The following is a 22,420-nucleotide window of genomic DNA, read 5'->3' on the forward strand; positions in this document are numbered from 1 at the left end:
AGTGACCTCAAGCGGACAGTAGACAACCATGTCTGTGGCAGCAGCATTCGCCTACTCAGGACCCAATGACAATGAATCAGATCTCAAGGCTAACAGTGGCGCTTACTAGGAGAGACACCTCCAGACTAGTACATAGATGCTTTGCAGTTAATATTTATTGTTTTTCACATATAGAATTGTTCCTTTTATACTTTTTCTACAAAGTACTTTTTTCTGGTTTCATTTGTTTATTTATTGTTTCTGTCTCTAGTAACTAGTTGGAAACTCGTGTAAAATGAGCTTCCTAGATAAAAGTTATTTTAAATAAAGGCTATAATTATGTGAAAAAACAAAAACAAAAGGGAGAAGTACCCCAAGGGTCCACCAACTGGAGCAGATATAATCAAAATATGCACACAAACAGTTAAATATTATTTAACATTTAAAAGGCCACAGCATGCACTCGGGAGGTAGAGGCAGGCGGATATCTGAGCTCGAGGCCAGACCAATCTACAGAATGAGATCCAGAACAGCCAGGGCTACACAGAGAAACCCTCTCTTGAAAACCAAAAAGGCCCCAGCATGGATAAACTTAAATATATAATAAGCAAGATAAGCTAGATAATAGGAATAAACGCTATCTGAGTCTATTTATGTGTGGTGCTTGTGAAGACTGAAGTGCAGACATCAAAGATGACTGTGATTGCCTGGAGGATTGGGAAACACTGGTGAATGGATATGAGTGGTATTGATTTTGTACCAGAGTATGAACATATTTAATAAACTGTATGCTTAAAAAATGGTTATAATGGTTATAGATCAGATATATTTTACTATTATATTTTATATCAGACACATTTTACTGCAATACAGGTTTTAATTTTAGAAAATTCTATTAACAAACAAAAACTTGATCCACTGCTGTCAGAAAGTGTAATACCTGGCTGCTTGCCCCAGATCCAACTCTCCAGGATTGATTTGGCTCTATACACGGGTGTAGGCGTCTCTTCTTCCTCCTTCTTCTCTTTGTCATTAAGATCTTCTTTCTTGGTTCCACTCTGAGTTTCAACACCATCATCTGGAGAATTAAAAGTGCTTAAGTCCATAATTGTTTTTCAAAACGCAACAGTCAAACTGGGCATGGCGGCTCATGCCTATAATCCCCAGCACATGAGTTCAAGACCATCTTAAGCCACATAGTAAGTTCAAGGCCAGCCTGGGCAACTGAGTAAGGCCCTGACACAAAATAAGGATAAGAGGAAGGGAGGGAAGGAGAGAAGGAAACAGAGAGAGGAGGGCAGAGCACCTCTTATCCATCTCTACAAATAAGTCTTCCCAAACATGGGAGCGTTATAGCACATATCAGTAACTCAACGTTTTAGGATTTTTAAAAAATCACATGAATTAAAACTACAAAAGAGTCAGCATAGTTTACTTAATAATGAAAATACAATAAGGGATTTTTCAAATTCTTTAAAGCATGAAGGTTTGTTTTGTTTTGTTTTGTTTTTAATACTTTTCAATGTCCTACTAGATTTCACAATGTCCTTAATATTGATCTATTTGGACTTTACAATAACTGCTTTAATCCAGTAACTCAAAATTGCTGAACAACCAAAGGGAGAATTAGGGAGACAAACTCTAAAATCATTTTTTAACTGTACAGTGTTCTCCTCTACTGCCAGCTGAGAACCACTGCTATAAAAGATCACTATCCCTGAGATGGCAAGATGGCTCAGTGGAGACCTGACAATCTGAGTTCAATTCCCAGAACCCACATAAAAGTGGTAGCTGTCCTGATGCCCACATACATGCTATGGCACATACATACATACATACACATACATACACACACACACACACACACACACACACACACACACACACACACACACACATATATACAGTTTAAGGACCATTATCATTGAAGTATAATTCAGGAGTACTGAGACACAAAAGAAAAGTTGAAAACTACCACCTCAAGCCACTGTAAAGTCTCAGACAGTAGTAAGTGCCTTGAAATCCCTTACATGGCTGTAAAGAGAAGATGGAAAAAATCTTAACCCTGAAATACTAACAAGTCCTGTCATAAGGAAAATAATCACATAAATTACATATATATACTATATATATATATATATACATACACACATATACACACATATATACTATATCTTTGTGTGTGTGTGCGCGCGCGCGCACACATTTCACACCAACCAATTCTCTAATTCTCTGTTAACACCAACTCTATCTAGCAATTTAATTTGATTCTGGTAGTAACCAGCTGGACTTAGAACAGAACAAGTGAGTTAAAGGTTCTGTACCCAGCCGGGCGGTGGTGGCGCACACCTTTAATCCCAGCACTCGGGAGGCAGAAGCAGGCGGATCTCTGTGAGTTCGAGGCCAGCCTGGTCTACAGCGCGAGATCCAGGAAAGGCGCAAAGCTACACAGAGAAACCCTGTCTCGAAAAAACAAAAGCAAAAAAAAAAAAAACAAAAAACAAAAAAAAAGGTTCTGTACCCACTTCAGATGCCAATTACAAGCAACAGATTCTGGGTAACACACAACTTCTGTCTGGCTTAACGACAAGTAGCAGGTGCCCACGACCCTCTCCTGCTAGATGGATATGACTTGGCCACATTGCAGTCATCCTATGTCATAACTATCATGGCTATCCCAGAGTAACCCTGTTATTATGTTTTTCCCGCTTCATTTACCAACAAATCATACTATACAAAACCACTAGAGTGCTACATGGAGTTTTATAACTAGACCTTGGCTCCCAGGGCACACCTGATTCTTTAACAGGATCTTAAGATAAACAAGTACATTCCAGCCATGATAAAGTCACTTTTCTCCAACCATAAACTCATCACTCTTTTTGACTCAAACTGTGGGATCCAACTGGTCTTGCTGCCACCAAGGACCACACTTCTGTTGGTCCCAATAAACTGTTCTCTCTACAATTTTAGATCCATCTACCTCCCTTTCTTCCTTTTCATGTACCTATAAGCTGTGGATTTTTCTGAAACAAACTCCAAATGGCAAAAGGGAACAAACTACATAGACAAAAGAGCCTCACATTCTACTTCCATACAATAAAAGTCACAGGCACCGAAACACTACACTGATGTCTCAAGAACAGATCGGTGGATGAAGGTCTAGGAGGATAAACAGAGCAACGCTGGAGTTTGGAGAGTGGTCAAACTGTATGCAGATTATGGAGGCTACAGGAATCCACACGTGTTAAAATGTATTGTATTAAAGATCATATGACTTTCTTTTACTTCTTAAGGATGGAAAAGATGTGGCAGTTAACAAGAAGCATCTCCAAACACAACTCAGGCTTTACTCTCAGGAGCACAAATCAGAATACTACAGCAAGAGCAAGATGAAGTCCCTCAAGAGCATGACCAACACTACAATAATTAGCACCAGCAGCTCACAGAGAAAGAAATTCACTTCAGTGCCTACATACTCTCCTTTTCATGACTGTGGGAATCAAAAGGTACACACAGAAGACAAATTATCCAAACACAGTAAATAAGAAATGCTGGGAAGAATACAGAGTGTAGTTCAGTGGTAGAGCATATTACTAAGCATATTCCAAGCCCAGTTGTACATGCGCACACATGCACGTACATATGTACACACACACACACACACACACACACACACACACACACACACACACACACACACACACCTGTTGCCGAGAAGAAAAAGGCCAGGGGATAAAATTCCTAAGGCCTTGGGAAAACATAAGGGGCTATGAGCAGACCTCCGGTTGCTTGTTAGCTCATCTGAGGACCAGCTAACAACTGATTAACCTCAGGACTTTAAGACACTCCTGTCCAATTAAGATGAGGACGTTTGTACAAACCACCCAAGGCCTTCTTTGTCCAAACCGCTAAGCCTAGGACCTAGACAGCTGCTAATGACTCAATAGAGAAGGGCCCAAAAGGAGTAAATTGATTGATTGATTTCAAAGAAAACAAAATTAATAGTCCAGCCAAATACAGTGGGCTAAACTCAAAATGTTCTTCTGTTACCATTTTCTGTACATCAACCCTAACTTCTCTGGATCCTAAACACTAAAAGGCCTTACTATTTAAAACAAGTTTTGTAAACTGAGTATAGCACAGCCCAGAGTGTCTGTCTAGCATGACTCATGAGTATTTGCCTAGCATGCTTAAAACCCTAGGTTTGATACAAAAAGTAAAGTTTGCTTTATATTTGTTCCTGTAAGCTTTGGGACCAGCTAACCTAGGGCCCACAGAGAAGCAGAAACAAGACCCTACCTCAAAAATCAAGATGGAAGGAAAGAATTGACTCCTGTAATTATTATCTGACTTCCTCATGTATACTTGCTTTCAAACACACACACACCCTCCCTACATACACACTAATAAAGGAAAACTTTTTATTTAAAAAAAAAACTCAAGGTAACACTATGCAGGAAGCATCTAAGGAAGCCAGGTGAGACACATCCATGGATGGACACAAGTGGTGTGATAAACAAGTTGAGCCAAACAGTGAAGGGATGACTTGGCATCAATTCACTGTACATATCTCTGGGTGATTCTGTGTGTATATGGGAATTTCCACACAAATACAAGAAACAGAACTCACTCTAATAGATGATGTAACCAAAAAACATAAGCTAAAAATACTTTTCCTCATGCTCTTTCCAATCAACAGTATACCAATTCATTCCACAAGGAGAAAAGCTATGCATTCTAAAAGTAGTAATGTCTTTATATTGGAGTAACACTCAACAGACTCTGCAACAAGCCTCAATTGAGGCTTTTCAGAGAGACAATCTGGAGTAGGTGCTGGCTTCCATGTCCTTTTACAGTCTTGGTGCTGATTTCAATCACCAGGCACAAATGAGTCATGTCGAATTTTGAGCACTACAGGCTTCAACAGGATTACTATTCCCTAACAAAGGTTTAGAGAGGAATAATGTGCATCCAATCTCACAATAATCAACATTTATAATTAGTTACAGGAAGATCTGTTTCAAAATTTAAAGGAGAAACCATTCATGATTTCCTACAAGCTATACACTAATTAACACAAACAAAAAATCTGGACAGTTTGACATATTAACTAACATCTTAGACAAAAATTACCAAAGGGTGAATAAAGTTCCAAGACCAAAGCTCAGGTGCTCCCGTTTTCTAGCATATTACAAAGTCTCTGTAAAATGCAATTTACAAGCACAAACAAATACACATAATTTTTAAAGGGGGAGAAGATAGCCCAGCGTGTAAAGACACTTATCACCAAACCAGATAACCTGAGTTAAATCCACAGGACTCACGCACCAGAGAACCACCTTCCAAGCTGTCCTCTGATATGTACAGCATGGTACCTGTATACACACACTGTGTACACACACACACACACACAATTTTTATAGTATTTACAACATAAACAAGTATTCATTAAAAGATTTTACCTTTTCTAGAAGGGAGCTCTCGATTTTGGGTTAATTCTGTCCCAGTGTACACAATTTCTCCATCTTTAACCATTTCATTCCACAGACCACAGAGTCCATCTCTTGTGAATGCAAGCTGGCAAATACAAAAAAGATAAACTTACAGAGAGATCTGTATAAATCTTTTTTAATCAAATTTTTTATTTTTGAAAATTTCATGAGTACTCTACCTACATCATTTCCACCCTTCTGCCCCTACAACTCCTCTCATATTCATGACCTCTTCTTAATTATTATTTACATACATATATATTACACATACCTATACACACATATATAAAATATATACAACTTACTGAGTATTGCTCATGTGTTTAGGGCTGACCTTGATAACCTATCAGGGTTTATCACTGATGAAAACTGATTCTCTCAGCAGACACTGATTGCCTATAGCTCTTGATCTGGGGTGGGGCCTTGTGAAATTTCCCCATCCACACTGGCATGCCAACTGGTGCTGATGTTGTATAGAGCTTTGTTTAGGTAACCATATTGTTGTGTTGTTATGGGTACAGCATCCCTGTCATGTCTAGAAGACACTAACTCACTGCCGGCACCCTGGTCCTCAGGCTCTTACAATCTTTCCACCCCCTCTTCCATGATGTTCCTTTAGCCTTAGGTGAGGGTGTTATGTTCTGTCAATTAGGGTTGGGCACTCCACAGTTATTTATCTGTAGTTATGACCAGCTGTGAATTCCTGCAACTGCCTCTGTCTGCTACCCAAAGACAATTCTTTGATAAGGGGTTAGAACTACTTATCTGTAGATACAAGGATAGTATTTAGAATACAGTTAAAAATTATATCAATTTAGGAGTAGGTTCACCTCTAGGGTCTATGACTTCTGCAGCCACAGGTTTACAGTATTGGGCATGAATGCCCTCCTATTAAGCTGGCTGTGAATCCAATTAGACAGCTGGTAGTTACCCCCAAAGTAAAAGTGCAACTATTGTACCATTGGGGATATCTTAGTGGGCCAGTGAGAGCTGCATTTTGCAGGCTTCATGGCTCGGGAGGACTACTGGTTGCTTTTTTCCCTTGGAAGCTTACATAATAGCCTCTGATACTATAAGAGCCAGTTCTCACAGATGAGGCTTTCAAGTCAGTTCGAGCTCAATTTCTCCAAGTTCTGTATCCAAAATGTATAGTGTCTTCAGCATCAAGGTTTTAAAGAATTATATAAGGGGGGGAGACTTCTGGTTCCCCTTATTTAATTCAATTATTCAATAATGAAATGATGGACTATTTACTCGATTTAAAAACAGGCAACATGTTAAAGATCATACAACAAAAACAATAAGGTGAAAGAGCACATTACGTAACTGTGTACACTGTGCTGGCTTTCATTAGTGGATCATGTCTCTGTGGTTTTTGTTTGGTTTGTTTTTTTTATTTTTATTTTTATATTTTTTTTATTTATTTTGGTTTTTCCAGACAGGGTTTCCCTATACGGTTTTAATTTTTTTTTGAAACAGGTTCTTACAAAGCATCCTAGGCCAGCCTCCAACTCGAATTCCTTGTGGGACTACAGGAATGTATCACAATGGCAGGTCTTTACAAATTAGCGGGTTTCATTTTTTTTTTTTTTTTTTTCCCCCTGAGACAAGGTTTCTCTGTGTAGCCCTGGCTGTCCTGGAACTCACTCTGTGGCCCAGGTTGGCCTCAAACTCACAGAAATCTGCCTGCTTCTGCCTCTCGAGTGCTGGGATTAAAGGCGTGCACCACCGCCATCAGGCTAATTCATGGATTTCTTATATTTTCACATATAATACATTCACTCTATTATACATAGTCATCTCCACACATATACTTATCACTGGTCTAGTCCTTAAGAGCCCCCCTACTTTTATTTCTAAAAAGAAAAAAAAAAAAGGAATCTCCAGACTAGAGAAAACATACTTAGCCTTTCTGAATCTGGCTTATTTTGCTCATGAGCTTCAGTTCCGCTCATTTTTCTCAAAAATGATTTCAACCTTTCCTTCTTAATGATTGAGAAACAGTCCACTCTGTGTGTGTGTGTGTGTGTGTGTGTGTGTGTGTGTGTACACATACATGCCACATTTTCTTCACCTATTCCTCCACTGATGGACACCAAATGATTTCATGACCTGGCTGCTGTGACTAGAAAACAGTAAGCGTGGGTATGTAGTAGGTATCTACCATATGTAGCCTTTCATTCCTTTGGGGACATTCCCTGTCATGAGGGTTCCTTTTTCCCACCAGTCACATCACCATTTGGTTCTGTACTGATGACAGCCATCCTGAATAGGGTGAGATGTAATCTCAGTGTAGTTTTGATTTATATTTGCTCATATCTAAAAATGTTGGCTACTTTTCTCCAGTATTTATTTCTATTTTTTCATATGAAAGTATTCTGGTTATTGGCCTAAGCATGACTACATTATTAGTGCTTGAGATGTTTAACTTTTTAAGTTTTTTATATATTCTGAATACTAAAATCCTGTCAGATACATAACTGGTGAAAGTTATCTCCCATTCTGCAGGCTGCCTCTTCACTCAGGTGATTATTTCCTTCACTATGAAGTTCTTATTTTCGTGCAATACCATCTGTCAATTTCTTATTTTCTGCACTACTAAGGTACTACTTTTTTAATTAATTAATTTTATTTTTATGTACACTGGTGTTTTGATTGCATGTATGATCATATAAGGGTGTCGGATCCCCTGCAACTGGAGTTACAGTTGTGAGCTGTCATGTGGGTGCTGGGAATTGAACCCAAGTCTTCTGGAAGAGTAGCCAGTGCTCTTAATCACTAAATCACCTTTCCAGCCCCACTGAGGTACTATTTTAAAAAACAATTTCTATGTCTGTGTTTTCAAGCATTTCCATACGTTTTCCATTAGTAGTTCCAAAGTTTCTGGGGTTACAGTTAAGGCCTTTGGTTCATTTTGTTGATTTTCATGCAGGATAAAAGGTAGAGAATGAGTTTCAGTCTTCTCCCCATATATACACAATCTTCTCACACCACAGATCAAACAGAATATCTTTTCTCTGATGTATGTTTTCAGCATCTTCCTGGAAAATCAGATATGTGTCTACATATCTGGTTCCTCTGTTGTAGTCTAATTGTCTGCTTTGTGGTATTTGTCATACTATCACTATACAGTATAACTTGAATTAAATATTGGTTCTTCCAGAATTGTTCTTTTCCTTCAAGATAGCTTTGGATATTCACTATACTAAATTTCATGTAATATGCAAAAGAGGGGTAGGGGCATACATGCACACATATGCTCTGAAATGATAAACCAAAAATAAGTAATAGTGATTATGTATGAGGAAACACAGAACATGGAGGAAGCAGGGAATAGAAAAAAGCAATATGTGAGTATTCCTTATGTGTAAAACATAAATTGTTTCCATCCTCAAAAATTCAAGCTTTGGGGCTGGAGAACTGATTCAGCACTTAAGAACACTGGCTGCTCTTCCTGAGGACCCAGGTTGGATTCCCAACACCCACATGGCACCTCATAGGCTTGCATGTGATGCACAGATATACATGCAGACAAAACACACATACACATAAAATAAACATTTATTTTTAATTCAAGTTATAGTATAAAAAAGCAAAACCTATAACTGGAAATAAGCAAAAAACCCAGGTTTATTTTTTTTAATGCTTTTGAGCTGAACAAAAACAACAAACATGTTAATATGGATGGAAAAAGCCCACAAGGCCTCAACCCTATATAAAGAACTACCGGCAACTAAGAAATGCTGAGAGTGGGAGAAATAGTCTTTCCAGGGCAGAGCACACCAACCGGTTATCCAATACCAAATGGTCAGCCCTGAAAACACACATGCAAGTATCATTATATAGACTAAGCAGGTTATATATGACTAGGAATGTGTGTGAGTATATATACGCATAATATATGTATGTAACATCAATTAATGAAAACACGCCATGAATTTGAAAGACAGCAAACAGGTTTGGAGGAGGAATGAGAAGATACAATTATATTATAATCACAAAAAATTAAAAAATGTTTTTCAAGAGACTGTTTAAGCTTCATATAATTAGAATATAGTCTAAGAATATAGTCTGCTGTGGGATGGTCTGTATGTCAAATTGCTCTGATTGGTCAATAAATAAAACACTGATTGGCCAGTGGCCAGGCAGGAAGTATAGGCGGGACTAACAGAGAGGAGAATTAAGGGAACAGGAAGGGAAAGGGAGTCACTGCCAGCCGCCACCATGACAAACAGCATGTGAAGATACCGGTAAGCCACGAGCCACGTGGCAAGGTATAGATTTATAGAAATGGATTAATTTAAGCTATAAGAACAGTTAGCAAGAAGCCTGCCACGGCCATACAGTTTGTAAGCAATATAAGCCTCTGTGTTTACTTGGTTGGGTCTGAGCAGCTGTGGGACTAGCGGGTGACAGAAATTTGTCCTGACTGTGGGCAAGGCAGGAAAACTCTAGCTACAATAGTCTAAGGAGAAAAAAATCTGTGTGTTTTGTGTATGTGTGTGTGTGTGTGTGTGTGTGTGTGTGTGTGTGTACATGTGTGTGGTTTTATTCAAGACAGGGTTTCTATGTGTAACAGCTTGGATGTCCTGGAACTTGCTTTGTAGACCAGGCTGGCCTCAAAGTCAGAGATTCTCCTGCATCTGCCTCTTCTGAGATTAAAGCCTTGACACTACACCTTGAGAGGAAAAATTCTCAAACCTTGTGTACTGATCATTTTTATAACCTGAATTAACACAGATACTATCATTTAAAAGCAATTCCATGTGTGTTATTTGATAAAGTAATGTTCACATGATAAAAACCTGCTTATGATTAAGTATATTAATGTTACCAGAAACTAAAGTGTTAAATGTAAAGAAACAAAAGTAAAGAATATTTTTTAAGCAATCTGGATTAGAATCTCACCAAAAATTTATCTTTAAAATATATTTGTTTTGTGTATGGAAAGATTTTAACTTGAAAAACAGCAATCTTCCTACACTGAGTACCAAGATATTGGCCCCAAAGCACCATTTCCCACTAAAAGGAACCAGGGCTCTTAGAGAGAAAGGCTAATTCTGGAATCAATGTAAGCAATACAACATGAGCTACAATATGAGCATGCCATGCTCTACTTTCTCAAAAAAAAAAAAAGGGGAGGAGACCAGGTATGGAGGTGCACACCTTTAATCCCAGCACTCAGAAGGAAGAGGGAGGCAGATCTCTGAGTTTGAAGCTAACCTGGTCTACAAGGTGGGTCCCAAGAAAGCCAGGGCTAGAGAAACCCTGTCTCAAAAAAAGAAAGAATGAATGAATGAATTTGCACAAAAACTAATGAAGACAAGATTCCTGTCAAAGCTATGAACAATTCTGGGTATCACCAATACATAACCAATGTAACAGACAACAGTAAATTCAATTGCATGAGTAAATAATGACATTCAAGGGAAAAAACGAAAAATAAAAAACACCCTAGTTTGTCCACATCTGTTGAAGAAAAAGGATTCCCAGAGTTAACAGCCAGCATAAAACAGGAAAAGGAGACATTGGAAACACCCTGAGGAGGTATGCACTCTGAAAACTGCAGTATGAGAGAAGCCATCTTTTCTACTATAGATGCACTTTAAAAGACTTACTTCAACCCAGTTGTAATCCTGTAATCCCAGCACTCAGAAAGCAGAAGCATAAGGATCACTGCAAGTTTGAGGCCATCACTACATAGTGAGTCCCTTGCCGGCCATGACTACATAATGAAACACTGACTTACCAAAAAAACACAGAAAAAAAGAAAGAAGGGAGAGCAGGAGAGAGGGAGGGAAGAAGGGAGGGGAGAAAAGTAGAAGGGAGATGGAGGAGGGGGGAGAGGGACAGACCTCTATTTGTCCATTTTCTTTTTTAAAAAAATTTATTCATTTTATCATGTATGTATGAATGCTTTGCCTGCTTGTATGTATGTATCTGCACCATGTGCATACAATGCCTACAGAGGCCAGAAGATAGTCTTGAACCCTCTGGAACCACAGCTAGAGATAGTTGTGAGTGGACATGTAGGCTAGGAACTAAACCCACGTCCTCCACAAAAGCAGCAAATGCTCCCAACCACTGAGCCATCTCTCTAACCCATCTATTAGTCAGGGCTTTTTTAAAACACAATTCTACTATCTCACTCCTTGGCAGGCACCATCCTCATAAAGTACCTACTACCTTCAATAGCAGCTTCTTTAAAATAAATTAAACACAAAAGAATATCATGTATACCCCTCATTACTGAATTCTTCTACACTTTTTTATGTGTACAGGCATGAACTTACATAAGTTTATGTCTACATCACATGTGCTGGAACCCACAGAGGCAGAAGAAGGCATAGTATCCCTCAGATCTGGAGTTGCAGACAGTTTTGGGTCACTAGGTGGTGCCGAGAACCAAACCCAGGTCTCCTGCAGAAGCAGTGAGTGCTTTTAACTGCTGAGCCATCTCCAGCCCTGAAATCTTCTATACTTTCTCTCCAGTTCTTCAGAGTTCTTTCCCACCTAATCTATGCAAGTAAATATTCAGATATCACTTTTATAAAATTATTCACAATAAGCAACAAAAGGAGATAAAATGGTCCCCAAAATTCTGGTCCTCTGGGCTATACATTCAACTTGTGTTCTCTTCTGACAAACTACACACAAGACCCATAAATAAGACGGTGTGTCATGGGGCTGGAGAGATAGCTCAGGGGTTAAAAGCACTGGCTGCTCTTCTAAAGTCCTAAGTTCAATTCCCAGCAACCACATGGTAGCTCACAACCATCTATAACAGGATCTGATGCCCTCTTCTGGCAAGCAGGTATACATGCATAAAATAAAAATAAATTTGAAAAAAAAAAAAAGACCTACCAATGGAATCCAGTCTGCACCACAGTGCAAATGGCTACAGACAAAGGGGCCAGGCCTTAAGGCTCAGGTGTGCTATGTTACAGGAGTTACATTCAACTTTCATGCTCATATCTCAAGGGAACCCAGGAGCCTTTCAAGTCTCCACGTAATTATAATTATAAAGAAGGGAGAAAAAAGAAGAAACTACAAAAACATAAAGTAAAAGAGTCAGAGTCAAGAGCCAATCAATCAAGACAAGGAATATATTATGATTCTTTCAGATCAGTGGTCAGATCGGGTACAAAAAGTGAAGAAAGGCAGAGAATAAAAACAAGAATGAGAATTAGTTCAGCTTTAACTGTGAAGATTTATACTAATACTATGGTTTAGGTAAGTGTCCCTCAGGGTTCACAGTTGCAGCTTGGTCCTCAGAGGGCTACTATTGGAGAAAGGAACTAGAGTGATTGTTCTGGCTCAACTTGACCCAGGCTATAGTCATCTGAGAGGGAGGAACCCCAATGGAGAAAATGCCTCCGTAAGATGGGGATGTAGGCAGGCAATCCTGTAGAGTATTTCCTTAATTAGTAATTGATGGGGAGGGCCCAGCCCATTGTAAGTGGTGGTCCTGGGTTCTGTAAGAAAGCAGGTTGAACAAGCTTCCAGTGAGCATGACCTCTGCATCAGCTCCTGCCTCCAGGTTCCTGCCCTGCTTGAGTACTTGACCTGACTTCCTTCAATGATGAACAGTGATGTGAAAGTGTAATAAATAAATAAGTATCCAAATAAACCCTTTCCTCTCCAACTTGCTTTTTGGTCATGGTGTTTTATCACAGAAAAAGAAACCCTAACTAGGACAGTGATCCTTACTTAGGTCATCAAAGTCCCCTCAAAGGGAACTGTGGAACTCCAAGCTATGTGTCTTCCATTCTGCTTCTTGGCTAATATGATGATCAATTTTGCTTTACCACATGCTACCACTGTGATGTGCAGAAAAAAGGATCAGTCAGTCATGAACTAGAATCTTCAAAGCTATTAGCCTAAATAAACTTTTTCTCAATGAGTAAATTACTTACCATCAACAACTCTCCCTACTAATATGTCACAAATATAAACCTAGATCTTAGCAGAGATTCCAGGAGAGAAGAATTCACAGCAAGTGAGTTATATATGATGGATTACAAGAAATGCCAACATCCCAAGAAAGATGATGGGCCACCATGCTAGGCCCCAACTGCACTTTAGGACTGTCACAGATTGGCTGGTATCCATATATCAGTGTTTTGGAATACAGCCTAGATTCAGAGACACTGGTGTTCAAAAGTGAATTTTTTAAAATGTGGGCTGGGAATGGAGCTAAACTGAGAGAACACTTGCTTAGTATTTATGAAGCCCTAGGTTCAATCCCCAATACTGCATAAATCAGGTATGGTGATGTATGCCTGCAATTCCAGCACTCAGAAGGCACAAAAAGGATATCGGAAGTTCAAGGTCATCCTCAGCTACACAGCAAGTTGGAGGATAGCGTCAAAAAACAAAACAGCAAAAAAGATGAAACATAAAGGAAGGAAAAGAAGGAGGGAATAAATAAATCAGTCCATTCTTTAATCACCTGGGTTGTGTAGGACCGTTACGTTACTTTTCTGTTGCTGTGACAAAACACCATGACCAAAAGTGACTTAAGGAAGAGCTTTATTTTGCCTTGGGAAAGAAAGTCTATAATGAGGTGGGGCATGAGAGCAGGCAGTGGGAGCAGGAGGCTGAGCAATCATATTTTATTTAATAACTATCCTATTAAGAAGCATTTGCATAATTTCTAGTTGTTTGATACTATAAAGTATACTGTAGTAAAACTCTTTATTATGGCTTTATAACAAAATAATGTCACCACTGCATACAGTGACACAATTGAGTAAACCACAAACAGAAAGAAAGAACTGGAAGTGGGATGAGGCTATAAACTCACAAAGCCCACCCCTATGGAAGTACTTCTCCAGCAAGGCTTCACCTAAAGGTTCCATATTCTTTTTTTTTAAATTTTATTATATATACAGTGTTCTGCCTGCATGTATGCTTGCACGCCAGAAGAGTAAACCAGATCCCATTATAGACGGTTGTGAGCCACCATGTGGGGACTGAACTCAGGACCTCTGGAAGAGCAGCTAGTACTCTTAGCCTCTGAGCCATCTCTCAGGTTCCATATTCTCTTCAAACTGTACCAACCCACTAGGGACCAAGTGTCCAAATATGTAAACTTATGAAAGACATTTCTCATTCAAACCACCACCACAATTCTGCAGCAATTTTTCAGAACTGAAATTTTCCATCCAGAAAGGAAGAGGGGGCAGCTCCTAAAACTGATAAATAAACAACTTACAAGTCTCAGAAAGTCCTTGAAACTAACAAGATTTACAAGAACCCTCCTTGAGATTACAGAAGTAGTAAACAGATGCCTAGAGAGGAGACTGTCAAATCTATCAAGCCACCAGCAAACCATCCACAGAGCTCCAGAGTTAGTTTCCATGAGTCACCACTTAGGCAGACGTAGGCCTGTAGTAATGCAGCAGCCTTTGAGTCATCCATGATCTATAAACCCAGAGTTCACCGTGTTGGATTTTGGTAGGAAAGTTACTTTGTTCTGTCATCAGTTCCCTATGTGGGCTAAAGACATGTGTTTTGGCATCTCCCCAGGAAGAGCAAGGGACAGAAGCTGTGTACATGGCAAGTAATCTTCTGTTGGAAGGCACAGACTGGACATCTTGAGGAACACAATGTGAAGGGTTACAGGACATGAAGCATGGGCTCAAGCAACAGAACCCAACTACAATAGTGAGAGCATGCTGTGGGATGGTCTGTATGTCAAATGTGTTGCTGATTGGTCAATAAATAAATCACTGATTGGTCAGTGGTCAGGCAGGAAGTATAGGCGGGACAAGGAGGAGAAAAAAATGGGAAGTGGAAGGCTGAGTGAGGGAGACACTGCCAGCCACCATGATGACAAGCCGCATGTGAAGATGCCGGTAAGCCACGAGCCATGTGGCAAGGTATAGATTAATGGAAATGGATTAATTTAAGCTGTAAGAACAGTTAGCAAGAAGTCTGCCACGGCCATACAGTTTGTAACCAATATAAGTCTCTGTGTTTACTTGGTCGGGTCTGAGTGGCTGTGGGACTGGTGGGTGAGAGAGATTTGTCCTGACTGTGGGTCAGGCAGGAAAACTCTAGCTACAAGAGCATCCACCAACCAAGCATCAGGTAGAGTCTTAAGAAGGGAACTGCCTCAGTGGTTACAACAAATTATCTAAGAGTAAAGACTATATAGATCAACCTAACTAAGCATTAAGATAGAGCTTTGAAAGCAAACTGATCTCAAGTAATTTACATGCATGCCAAAGCAAAACTCATTCTCACTTTTTTATTTTCATATACACATAGACTGTACACTAACGATACCCTCACACTTCCCAACCTTTGTTTATCTCTTAAAAAAAAAAAATAACTAAACTAAAACTAAATCCACAGCCAGGTACTATAATGCATGCCTGTTCTCCCAGACATTCAGAAGGCTGAAGCAGTTGTATCAAAAAATTATAAAGTCAACCTGGGAAACACAGTGTTACTCCATCTCAAAAATAAAGATGTAAAACAAAATTCAGCATAAAATAGTATATTTATAATGTTCAACATTTAATCACATTTTAGCAAACACACATCAACCTATAGCTAGAGTTACTAATCAATGCAAATGACAGAATCATTCAAGAGATTGGTATGAGTGATTGACTCAGAAAAAAAAAAGCATTAAAAGCTCTATAAGAACCCAAATGGAGTGATGCAAAATACTACAGCAAGAACTTCAACTGTACAATGCTATCCCAGTCTTTGCTCCTATCCCCTAAACACATAGCAGTCCAGGCAGACTCTCCCATGACTACACCAGGTCACTAGTTCTATGTGAATCTACAGTCATGTGATATCAAAAAACTTCCTCTTTCTACTCATTCATCAGGAGCCAGAAGAAATCTTCCTGAGGTATTCTTTAAAGTCCAGGCTAATCTCACATGTGACAGACAAGCACTCTACCACTACCACTGAGCTCTGTATCTCTAGTATTCCCAGCCTTTCCTTTCTTCCCCACCCTTCCCACCCCACTTTGAAATTTTTGAGGTAGTACCTTACTGAGGTACCCAGGATGACCTCAAACTCTTTCTCTTGCACCAGGAAGGACTTGAACTTACAACCCTGCTGCCCCAGCTTCCCAAAAAGCCAGAGTTATAAGCCTGTCTCACCAATTTGTGTCCTTTTTTCCTGAGTTGGGTTCCCTACACCTATGTCAGGTAGTATACAACTGCCTTTAACTCCAGCCTGGGGATCAAATGCACTCTGAGAGAACCCATACACTCCTGCCATACACTAACTCAGACACATACATAAAAATAAGAACAACTGCAGGCCGGCAGTGACACACGCCTTTAATCCCAGCACTTGGGAGGCAGAGCCAGGCAGATCTGTGAGTTCGAGGCCAGCCTGGTCTACAGAGTGAGATCCAGGACAGGCACCAAAACTACATGGAGAAACCCTGTCTCAAAAAACCAAAAAAAACTAAAAAAAAAAAAAAAAAAAGAACAATTATTTTTTTAATTAAAAAAGACTAAGAACATTTACAAAGCCCAAATAATCAAAAGTATCAATTAAAAAGCCACACTATCAACAAAAAATATTACAGCAAATCACTATCAACTATTTTACATTGCATAAAACTGAAGAATTTAAGTAGTTAATAGATAGGGATTTTTTAATCAAGTCTCAAAATATTTACAACAAAAATGGAAACACAAAGAACTCAGGAGAAAACAACTGCAATTTCCTCTTACTTCTCCACACTCTACATACACCTCCACAAAGGAATACATCCTACCTCACTAGATGACCTAGAATCATACTTGTGCTCCATGAATCCATGCACTCCCAAAGGTAAAATCTGCTTTCTGTTATCTTTGCAGTTCATTAACATCCCACCTTGACTGGATTCTGGGCCTGACATTGGTTTTTTTTGTTTGGTTGGTTGGTTGGTTAGTTGGTTTCGAAGATCTGACTACCGTGACCTCTCAAGTGCTTAGATTAAAAGCATGCACCACCGTGCCTGGCCTTTTGTTCGGTTTGTTGTTGTTGTTGTTGTTGTTGTTTTCTAGCAAACCTGATTAGATATAAGATCTAACCTTTTGCCGGGCGGTGGTGGCGCACGCCTTTAATCCCAGCACTTGGGAGGCAGAGGCAGGCGGATCTTTGTGAGTTCGAGGCCAGCCTGGTCTAGAGAGCGAGATCCAGGAAAGGCGCAAAGCTGCACAGAGAAACCCTGTCTCGAAAAACCTAAAAAAAAAAAAAAAAGATCTAACCTTTTACAATTCAATGGTTCACACTAAACAATGACTGACTAGCTCTTTTATTTTTTTCTAGTACTGCCTCACATTACATATCACATGATCTCTGCTTAGCTTTCAATCCAACTTAACTATTGGCACCTTCTGGGCAGGAGCTGTTTTTCATCCTACCTCCATAATATTTAACGTATCGATAGGGAACATTTTTAAGAAAGATTTACAGAATAGAAAGTCATTTTTCAGTGTTTTTCAAAAAATATCTTAATCCATGTGTTATGTTACCTTCCTGCCTAAGTATAATATTCAAATAGCTCTGACCACGCAACCGTAAAAAAATGACAGACCATTGTGCTAGTTGGTTTTTAATAACCTAACACAGAGATTCATCTGAAAAGAGGAAAGCCTGTTAGGCATTTTCTTAATAGTAATTGATATGGGAGGGCCCAGCCCATTATGGGTGATGCCATCCCTAGGCAGGTGGTCCTGGGTTATATAAGAAAGCAGGCTGAGCAAGCCACAGGAAACAAGCCAGTACACAGAATTCATCAATGGTCTCTGCTTCAGTTCCTCCCTCCAGACTCCTGCCCTGATTTCCCTGGATGACGGACTACAAACTGTAATCCTTTCCAACCCCAAGTTGATTTCAGTCATGGTGTCTTATTACAACAGAAACCCTAACTAAGACAGATAATGGGGGCTGGAGAGATGGCTCAGTGGTTAAGAGCATTGGCTTCTCTTCCAGAGAACCTAGGTTCAATTCCCAGCACCCATATGGTAGCTCATAATTGTCAGTAACTCCAGTTCCAGGGGATCTAACACTCTCACACAGACATATATGTAAACAAAGCACCAATAAAATTAATTAATTAGTTAGTTATATAAAAAAAAATGAAAAAAAACAAAGGAAGGACAGAAATTGGTACCAGAAGTGGGGCACTGTTATCATAGACTTGATCATGTGTTTTGTGAAGGATTATGGTAACATTTTGGAATCTGGGACTGGAAAAGCCATTGAATATTTGGCTGTTCTGTGGAAGCTTGGAAGATTAAAATGTTGAAAGCAATGCAGACAATGGAAGCTTGAGAAGTTTCAGAAATAAGCAAGACTCTGGCAGGGCTATTTGTATAATAAAGTATTAGGAATCTGTGAATCTAGTCAGCTAGAGTTGAGAAACTGACTACGATTAAGAGACTCGAATTACCAGAGTGAAATCTTTGCCTTACTGGGATACTACTGAGTGTTGGTCAGCTGGAGCTGAGACACTAGAAATGATTAAGAAAAAACTAGTATCACTGAGGTGAAATATTCTGGGAAGTGTTTCCTCAAGGTCAGCACACAGAGCTGTGGTCAACAGGTAGCCAAGGTACCTCACACTGGCAGCTGATCTTAGTAATATGTAAGAGTCTCCCACATGATACTGATTTTGAAGGTATGTGGCATTGTCAGAGTGACATCATTGGTAAAGGTGTGCCCTCAATAGCAGTGAAAACCTCAGAACTGAAGGAGTAAGGAAGAGGCTGAAGCTTGGCATCATGTGGCAGGGTTACAGTCCCTGAAGAGAGCCCAGGAGATGCTACTGATGAAGGTGCAGCCCAGTTACAGTAAGGAACTAAGAATTTGAGATGCCAATACCAGGGGATGACCACCAAGGATAGCTGAGGAATGGAGCCAGTCTGAGCCTAAAAGAGGAGCTGTTTGTACAGTGGATGGCAGAGCCAGAGAAGCACCTTCACCAAGCCCTTTGGTGCCTAGAAGATCATGAGTCCCAGAACTGTGACACTGACTTCACACTGCTGAGCTTTGGGTTTGCTTTATCTGACTGTGACTGTGCCCTGGCTCTTCCTACTTGGAATTAGAAAGTATGTCACTTGTTTTGTTTTGTTTTACATAAGTTAAAAAGACAAACTTATGCAGCTGGGAGGTGGTGATACACAACGCCTTTAATCCCAGCACTCGGGAGGCAGAGGCAGGTGGATCTCTGTGAGTTCAAGGCCAGCCTGGTCTACATAGCAAGTTCCAGGACAGCTAGGGATATTACACAGAGAAACCCTATCTTGGAAAAAATAATAATAATAATAATAATAATGAAAACAGGGCATAAGAACACATAATCACTCAAAAACATTTAAAATGAACTAAAGAACAAAGATGAAGGCCAGAAAGGAAAAGTATAATACACAGAGATTATCTGTATATTAACATAACATAATTATTGTAAGGAGATGCATGAATACTAAAGTTATAAATTCTAAACTGGAAGACAACATGTAACTTTAAAATCAGTTACGGTATTCTAATTAACCATATGCTGAAAGTTACACAAAAATACATATTGCTTTTCTTTCCATTCCTATTCTATTTCTTTAGCAGAACAAGGTTTGGTCTGTTGAAGAATGAGATTACCATTTAATGGAAACATATAGTGAGGCACTGTCTTTTGGGTATGTTCTTAAACTGGAACAGTAGAGTCAAGTTTCTATTTGAAGATTTTTTTTTAGTAACGGCATAGGAACACCCAAGTTAATAACTCTGCATAATGCTTTGAATCAACCCAACAAAATGTCATCTACAAAAATAGCAAACCCGCACTTTCATTATGGAATTGTATTAACAATACTATTCTACTCAGGCAATTATACTTAGATGATGGGGAAAGATAATCACAAAAACATCAAGTTACCTACATTTACCACATTCTTTTATTTCAGCATATCAGCAACCAGCTGGATAATTAGCCAAAACCTAAGAATAGCATTCATTAGTTGTCCATGCTTACACACCTTTTGATCTACTGATATGTCTAGGCATAATATGACAATATTTATATTCAATATTTAATTGAATATAAATTTTAAGCTTAATTATTTTAAATTAATGACTATGTGCCAAATACAGACAATTAAATGATCCAGAATTTAACTACTGATGTAACAAAAAAAACTGTGAAGGCATTATGCTAAGTGAACAAAGCTGCTCTCTGAAGAACCGTACACCATATGATAATCCCAAAATAACAACTCTATAGAACAGACCGGTTCTCAGTGCCAGAGACTACAGATTGTGATGAAAGTGATTCAAGGGTAGCACCGAGTGGCTCACTCTGATGGTAATGGTTACATGAACTGACATTAGGACAGAATGGCACAGAACTGTGCACAGAAACTGTAACATGCAAATCTACTGATTCTGATATTATACCACAGTTAAATAAAGTGTAACTATTGAGAGCATCTGGTTAAATGGAACACACTGATCTTACTATTTTGTTGGCAACTTTCTGAGTCTATCACTATTTTCAAAATTAAAAAGTTAAAAAAATGCTTCATGCATATCTAATTCCATGTGCCATTTCAAAGAATCCTTAAATAGAAAATTCCTGAGTGCAGCTTATGCAAGAAAGAACAACAAACTTCTATTCTGGACTCATGCTCAAAAACATACCCTTAGCCTTTCATCAAGATTAACCAAAAGAAAAAAAAAAGTTTTAAGAAAAAAACTTTGAAAGTATAATGTACTATGTCCTTTATGTAATTTTCTTTTTAGTTTACTGAAAAACTACAATCACATCAGATAAACAGTAATATGGCCACACATTTTAGCCCTTTATTATATTGCCTTTTCAAGAGTAATGAAGAAAGGTAGGTGCCTCAATAAATCTACATAAAAATTAGGAATGCTAAACACTGAAGTATGGAGAGGTTTTTAGCATGCATACATGTACTTGAATGTGTATGGGTAAATTAATGTGTGCAAATGCACATACAAATGTGTCTGGAGGCCAGAAACTGAGATCATTGATCCCTTATTTCCTGACACAGAACTCTCACTTGAACCCAGCGCCTGTCGTTCCGCTAGTCTAGTTACTGAGCTTGTCTCAGGAATCCCTGTCTTTGCCTTTCAGCACTGAGATAACAAGAGGGCCACTACAGCCACCATGTGTGTGATGGAAATCACACATGCACAGCAAGCTCTTTTCTGAGCCACTTCCCCAACCCACAATGCTCGGTGTGTGTGTGTGTGTGTGTGTGTGTGTGTGTGTGTGAGAGAGAGAGAGAGAGAGAGAGAGAGAGAGAGAGAGAGAGAGAGAGAGAGAGAGAGAGAAAGCCAGATGGGTACATGGCCTACAATGGGCACTACATTAAAAACTGCTGGTTGCAAAGAACTAGGCCTAACATGTTAATATCCACAGTAAAGTAGTCAAGGATCAATGTTTATTATATACATATTAAAATTCTTCATACTTCAAAAACATTACCTATCTAAAGTTACTAATTTTTGGGGGGTATTTCCAACAAGATAAGCTTATAAAAATAAACTTCCTAAAATGTACATATATACTCACATATATATGTCTTTCCCACATACTATTTACTAACTATATGTGAATGCAAAAGCCTACGTAGGCAATAAGGAAATTCTCAATCAAGGAGAGCAGCACACATTCTACTTCCACCACCACCCTCCACCTCCCACACAAAAGGTAAAGTCTGCCAGCATAAGATGAATATGTGCAATGCGGGTCTGCCAGGATCCCAAAAAGTGATGCTATATCTAAGCTTTAGGGAAGAACAACATGCATTCCTCATATTTTTTTTTCAAGAAGGGGTTTCTTTGTGTAGTTCTGGCTGTCCTGGAACTAGCTCTGTAGATCAGGCTGGCCTAGAACTCACAGAGATCCACCTGCCTCTGCCTCCCAAGCACTAGGATTAAAGGTGTGCACCACC

The 22,420-nt window shown here is 39.2% G+C and overlaps 1 protein-coding gene across 4 annotated transcripts in view; it reads right to left on the reverse strand.

The window, feature by feature from the left end:
* Herc2 (HECT and RLD domain containing E3 ubiquitin protein ligase 2) overlaps positions 1-22,420 on the reverse strand; it is a 173,911-nt gene that overhangs the window by 147,916 nt on the left and 3,575 nt on the right. For all 4 annotated transcript variants that reach the window (XM_052713854.1, XM_052713856.1, XM_052713853.1 and 1 more), the window contains exons 3-4: positions 5,445-5,559; positions 920-1,057 (exon numbers count right to left, since the gene is read on the reverse strand). In XM_052713854.1, coding sequence (XP_052569814.1) covers positions 920-1,057; positions 5,445-5,559 — 253 coding nt within the window. The remainder of the gene's footprint in view (positions 1-919; positions 1,058-5,444; positions 5,560-22,420) is intronic.

Source organism: Peromyscus californicus, unplaced genomic scaffold (assembly GCF_007827085.1).
Source record: "Peromyscus californicus insignis strain IS unplaced genomic scaffold, ASM782708v3 Scaffold_4__1_contigs__length_199733344, whole genome shotgun sequence".
In the NCBI taxonomy this organism is placed as follows: Eukaryota; Metazoa; Chordata; class Mammalia; order Rodentia; family Cricetidae; genus Peromyscus; species Peromyscus californicus.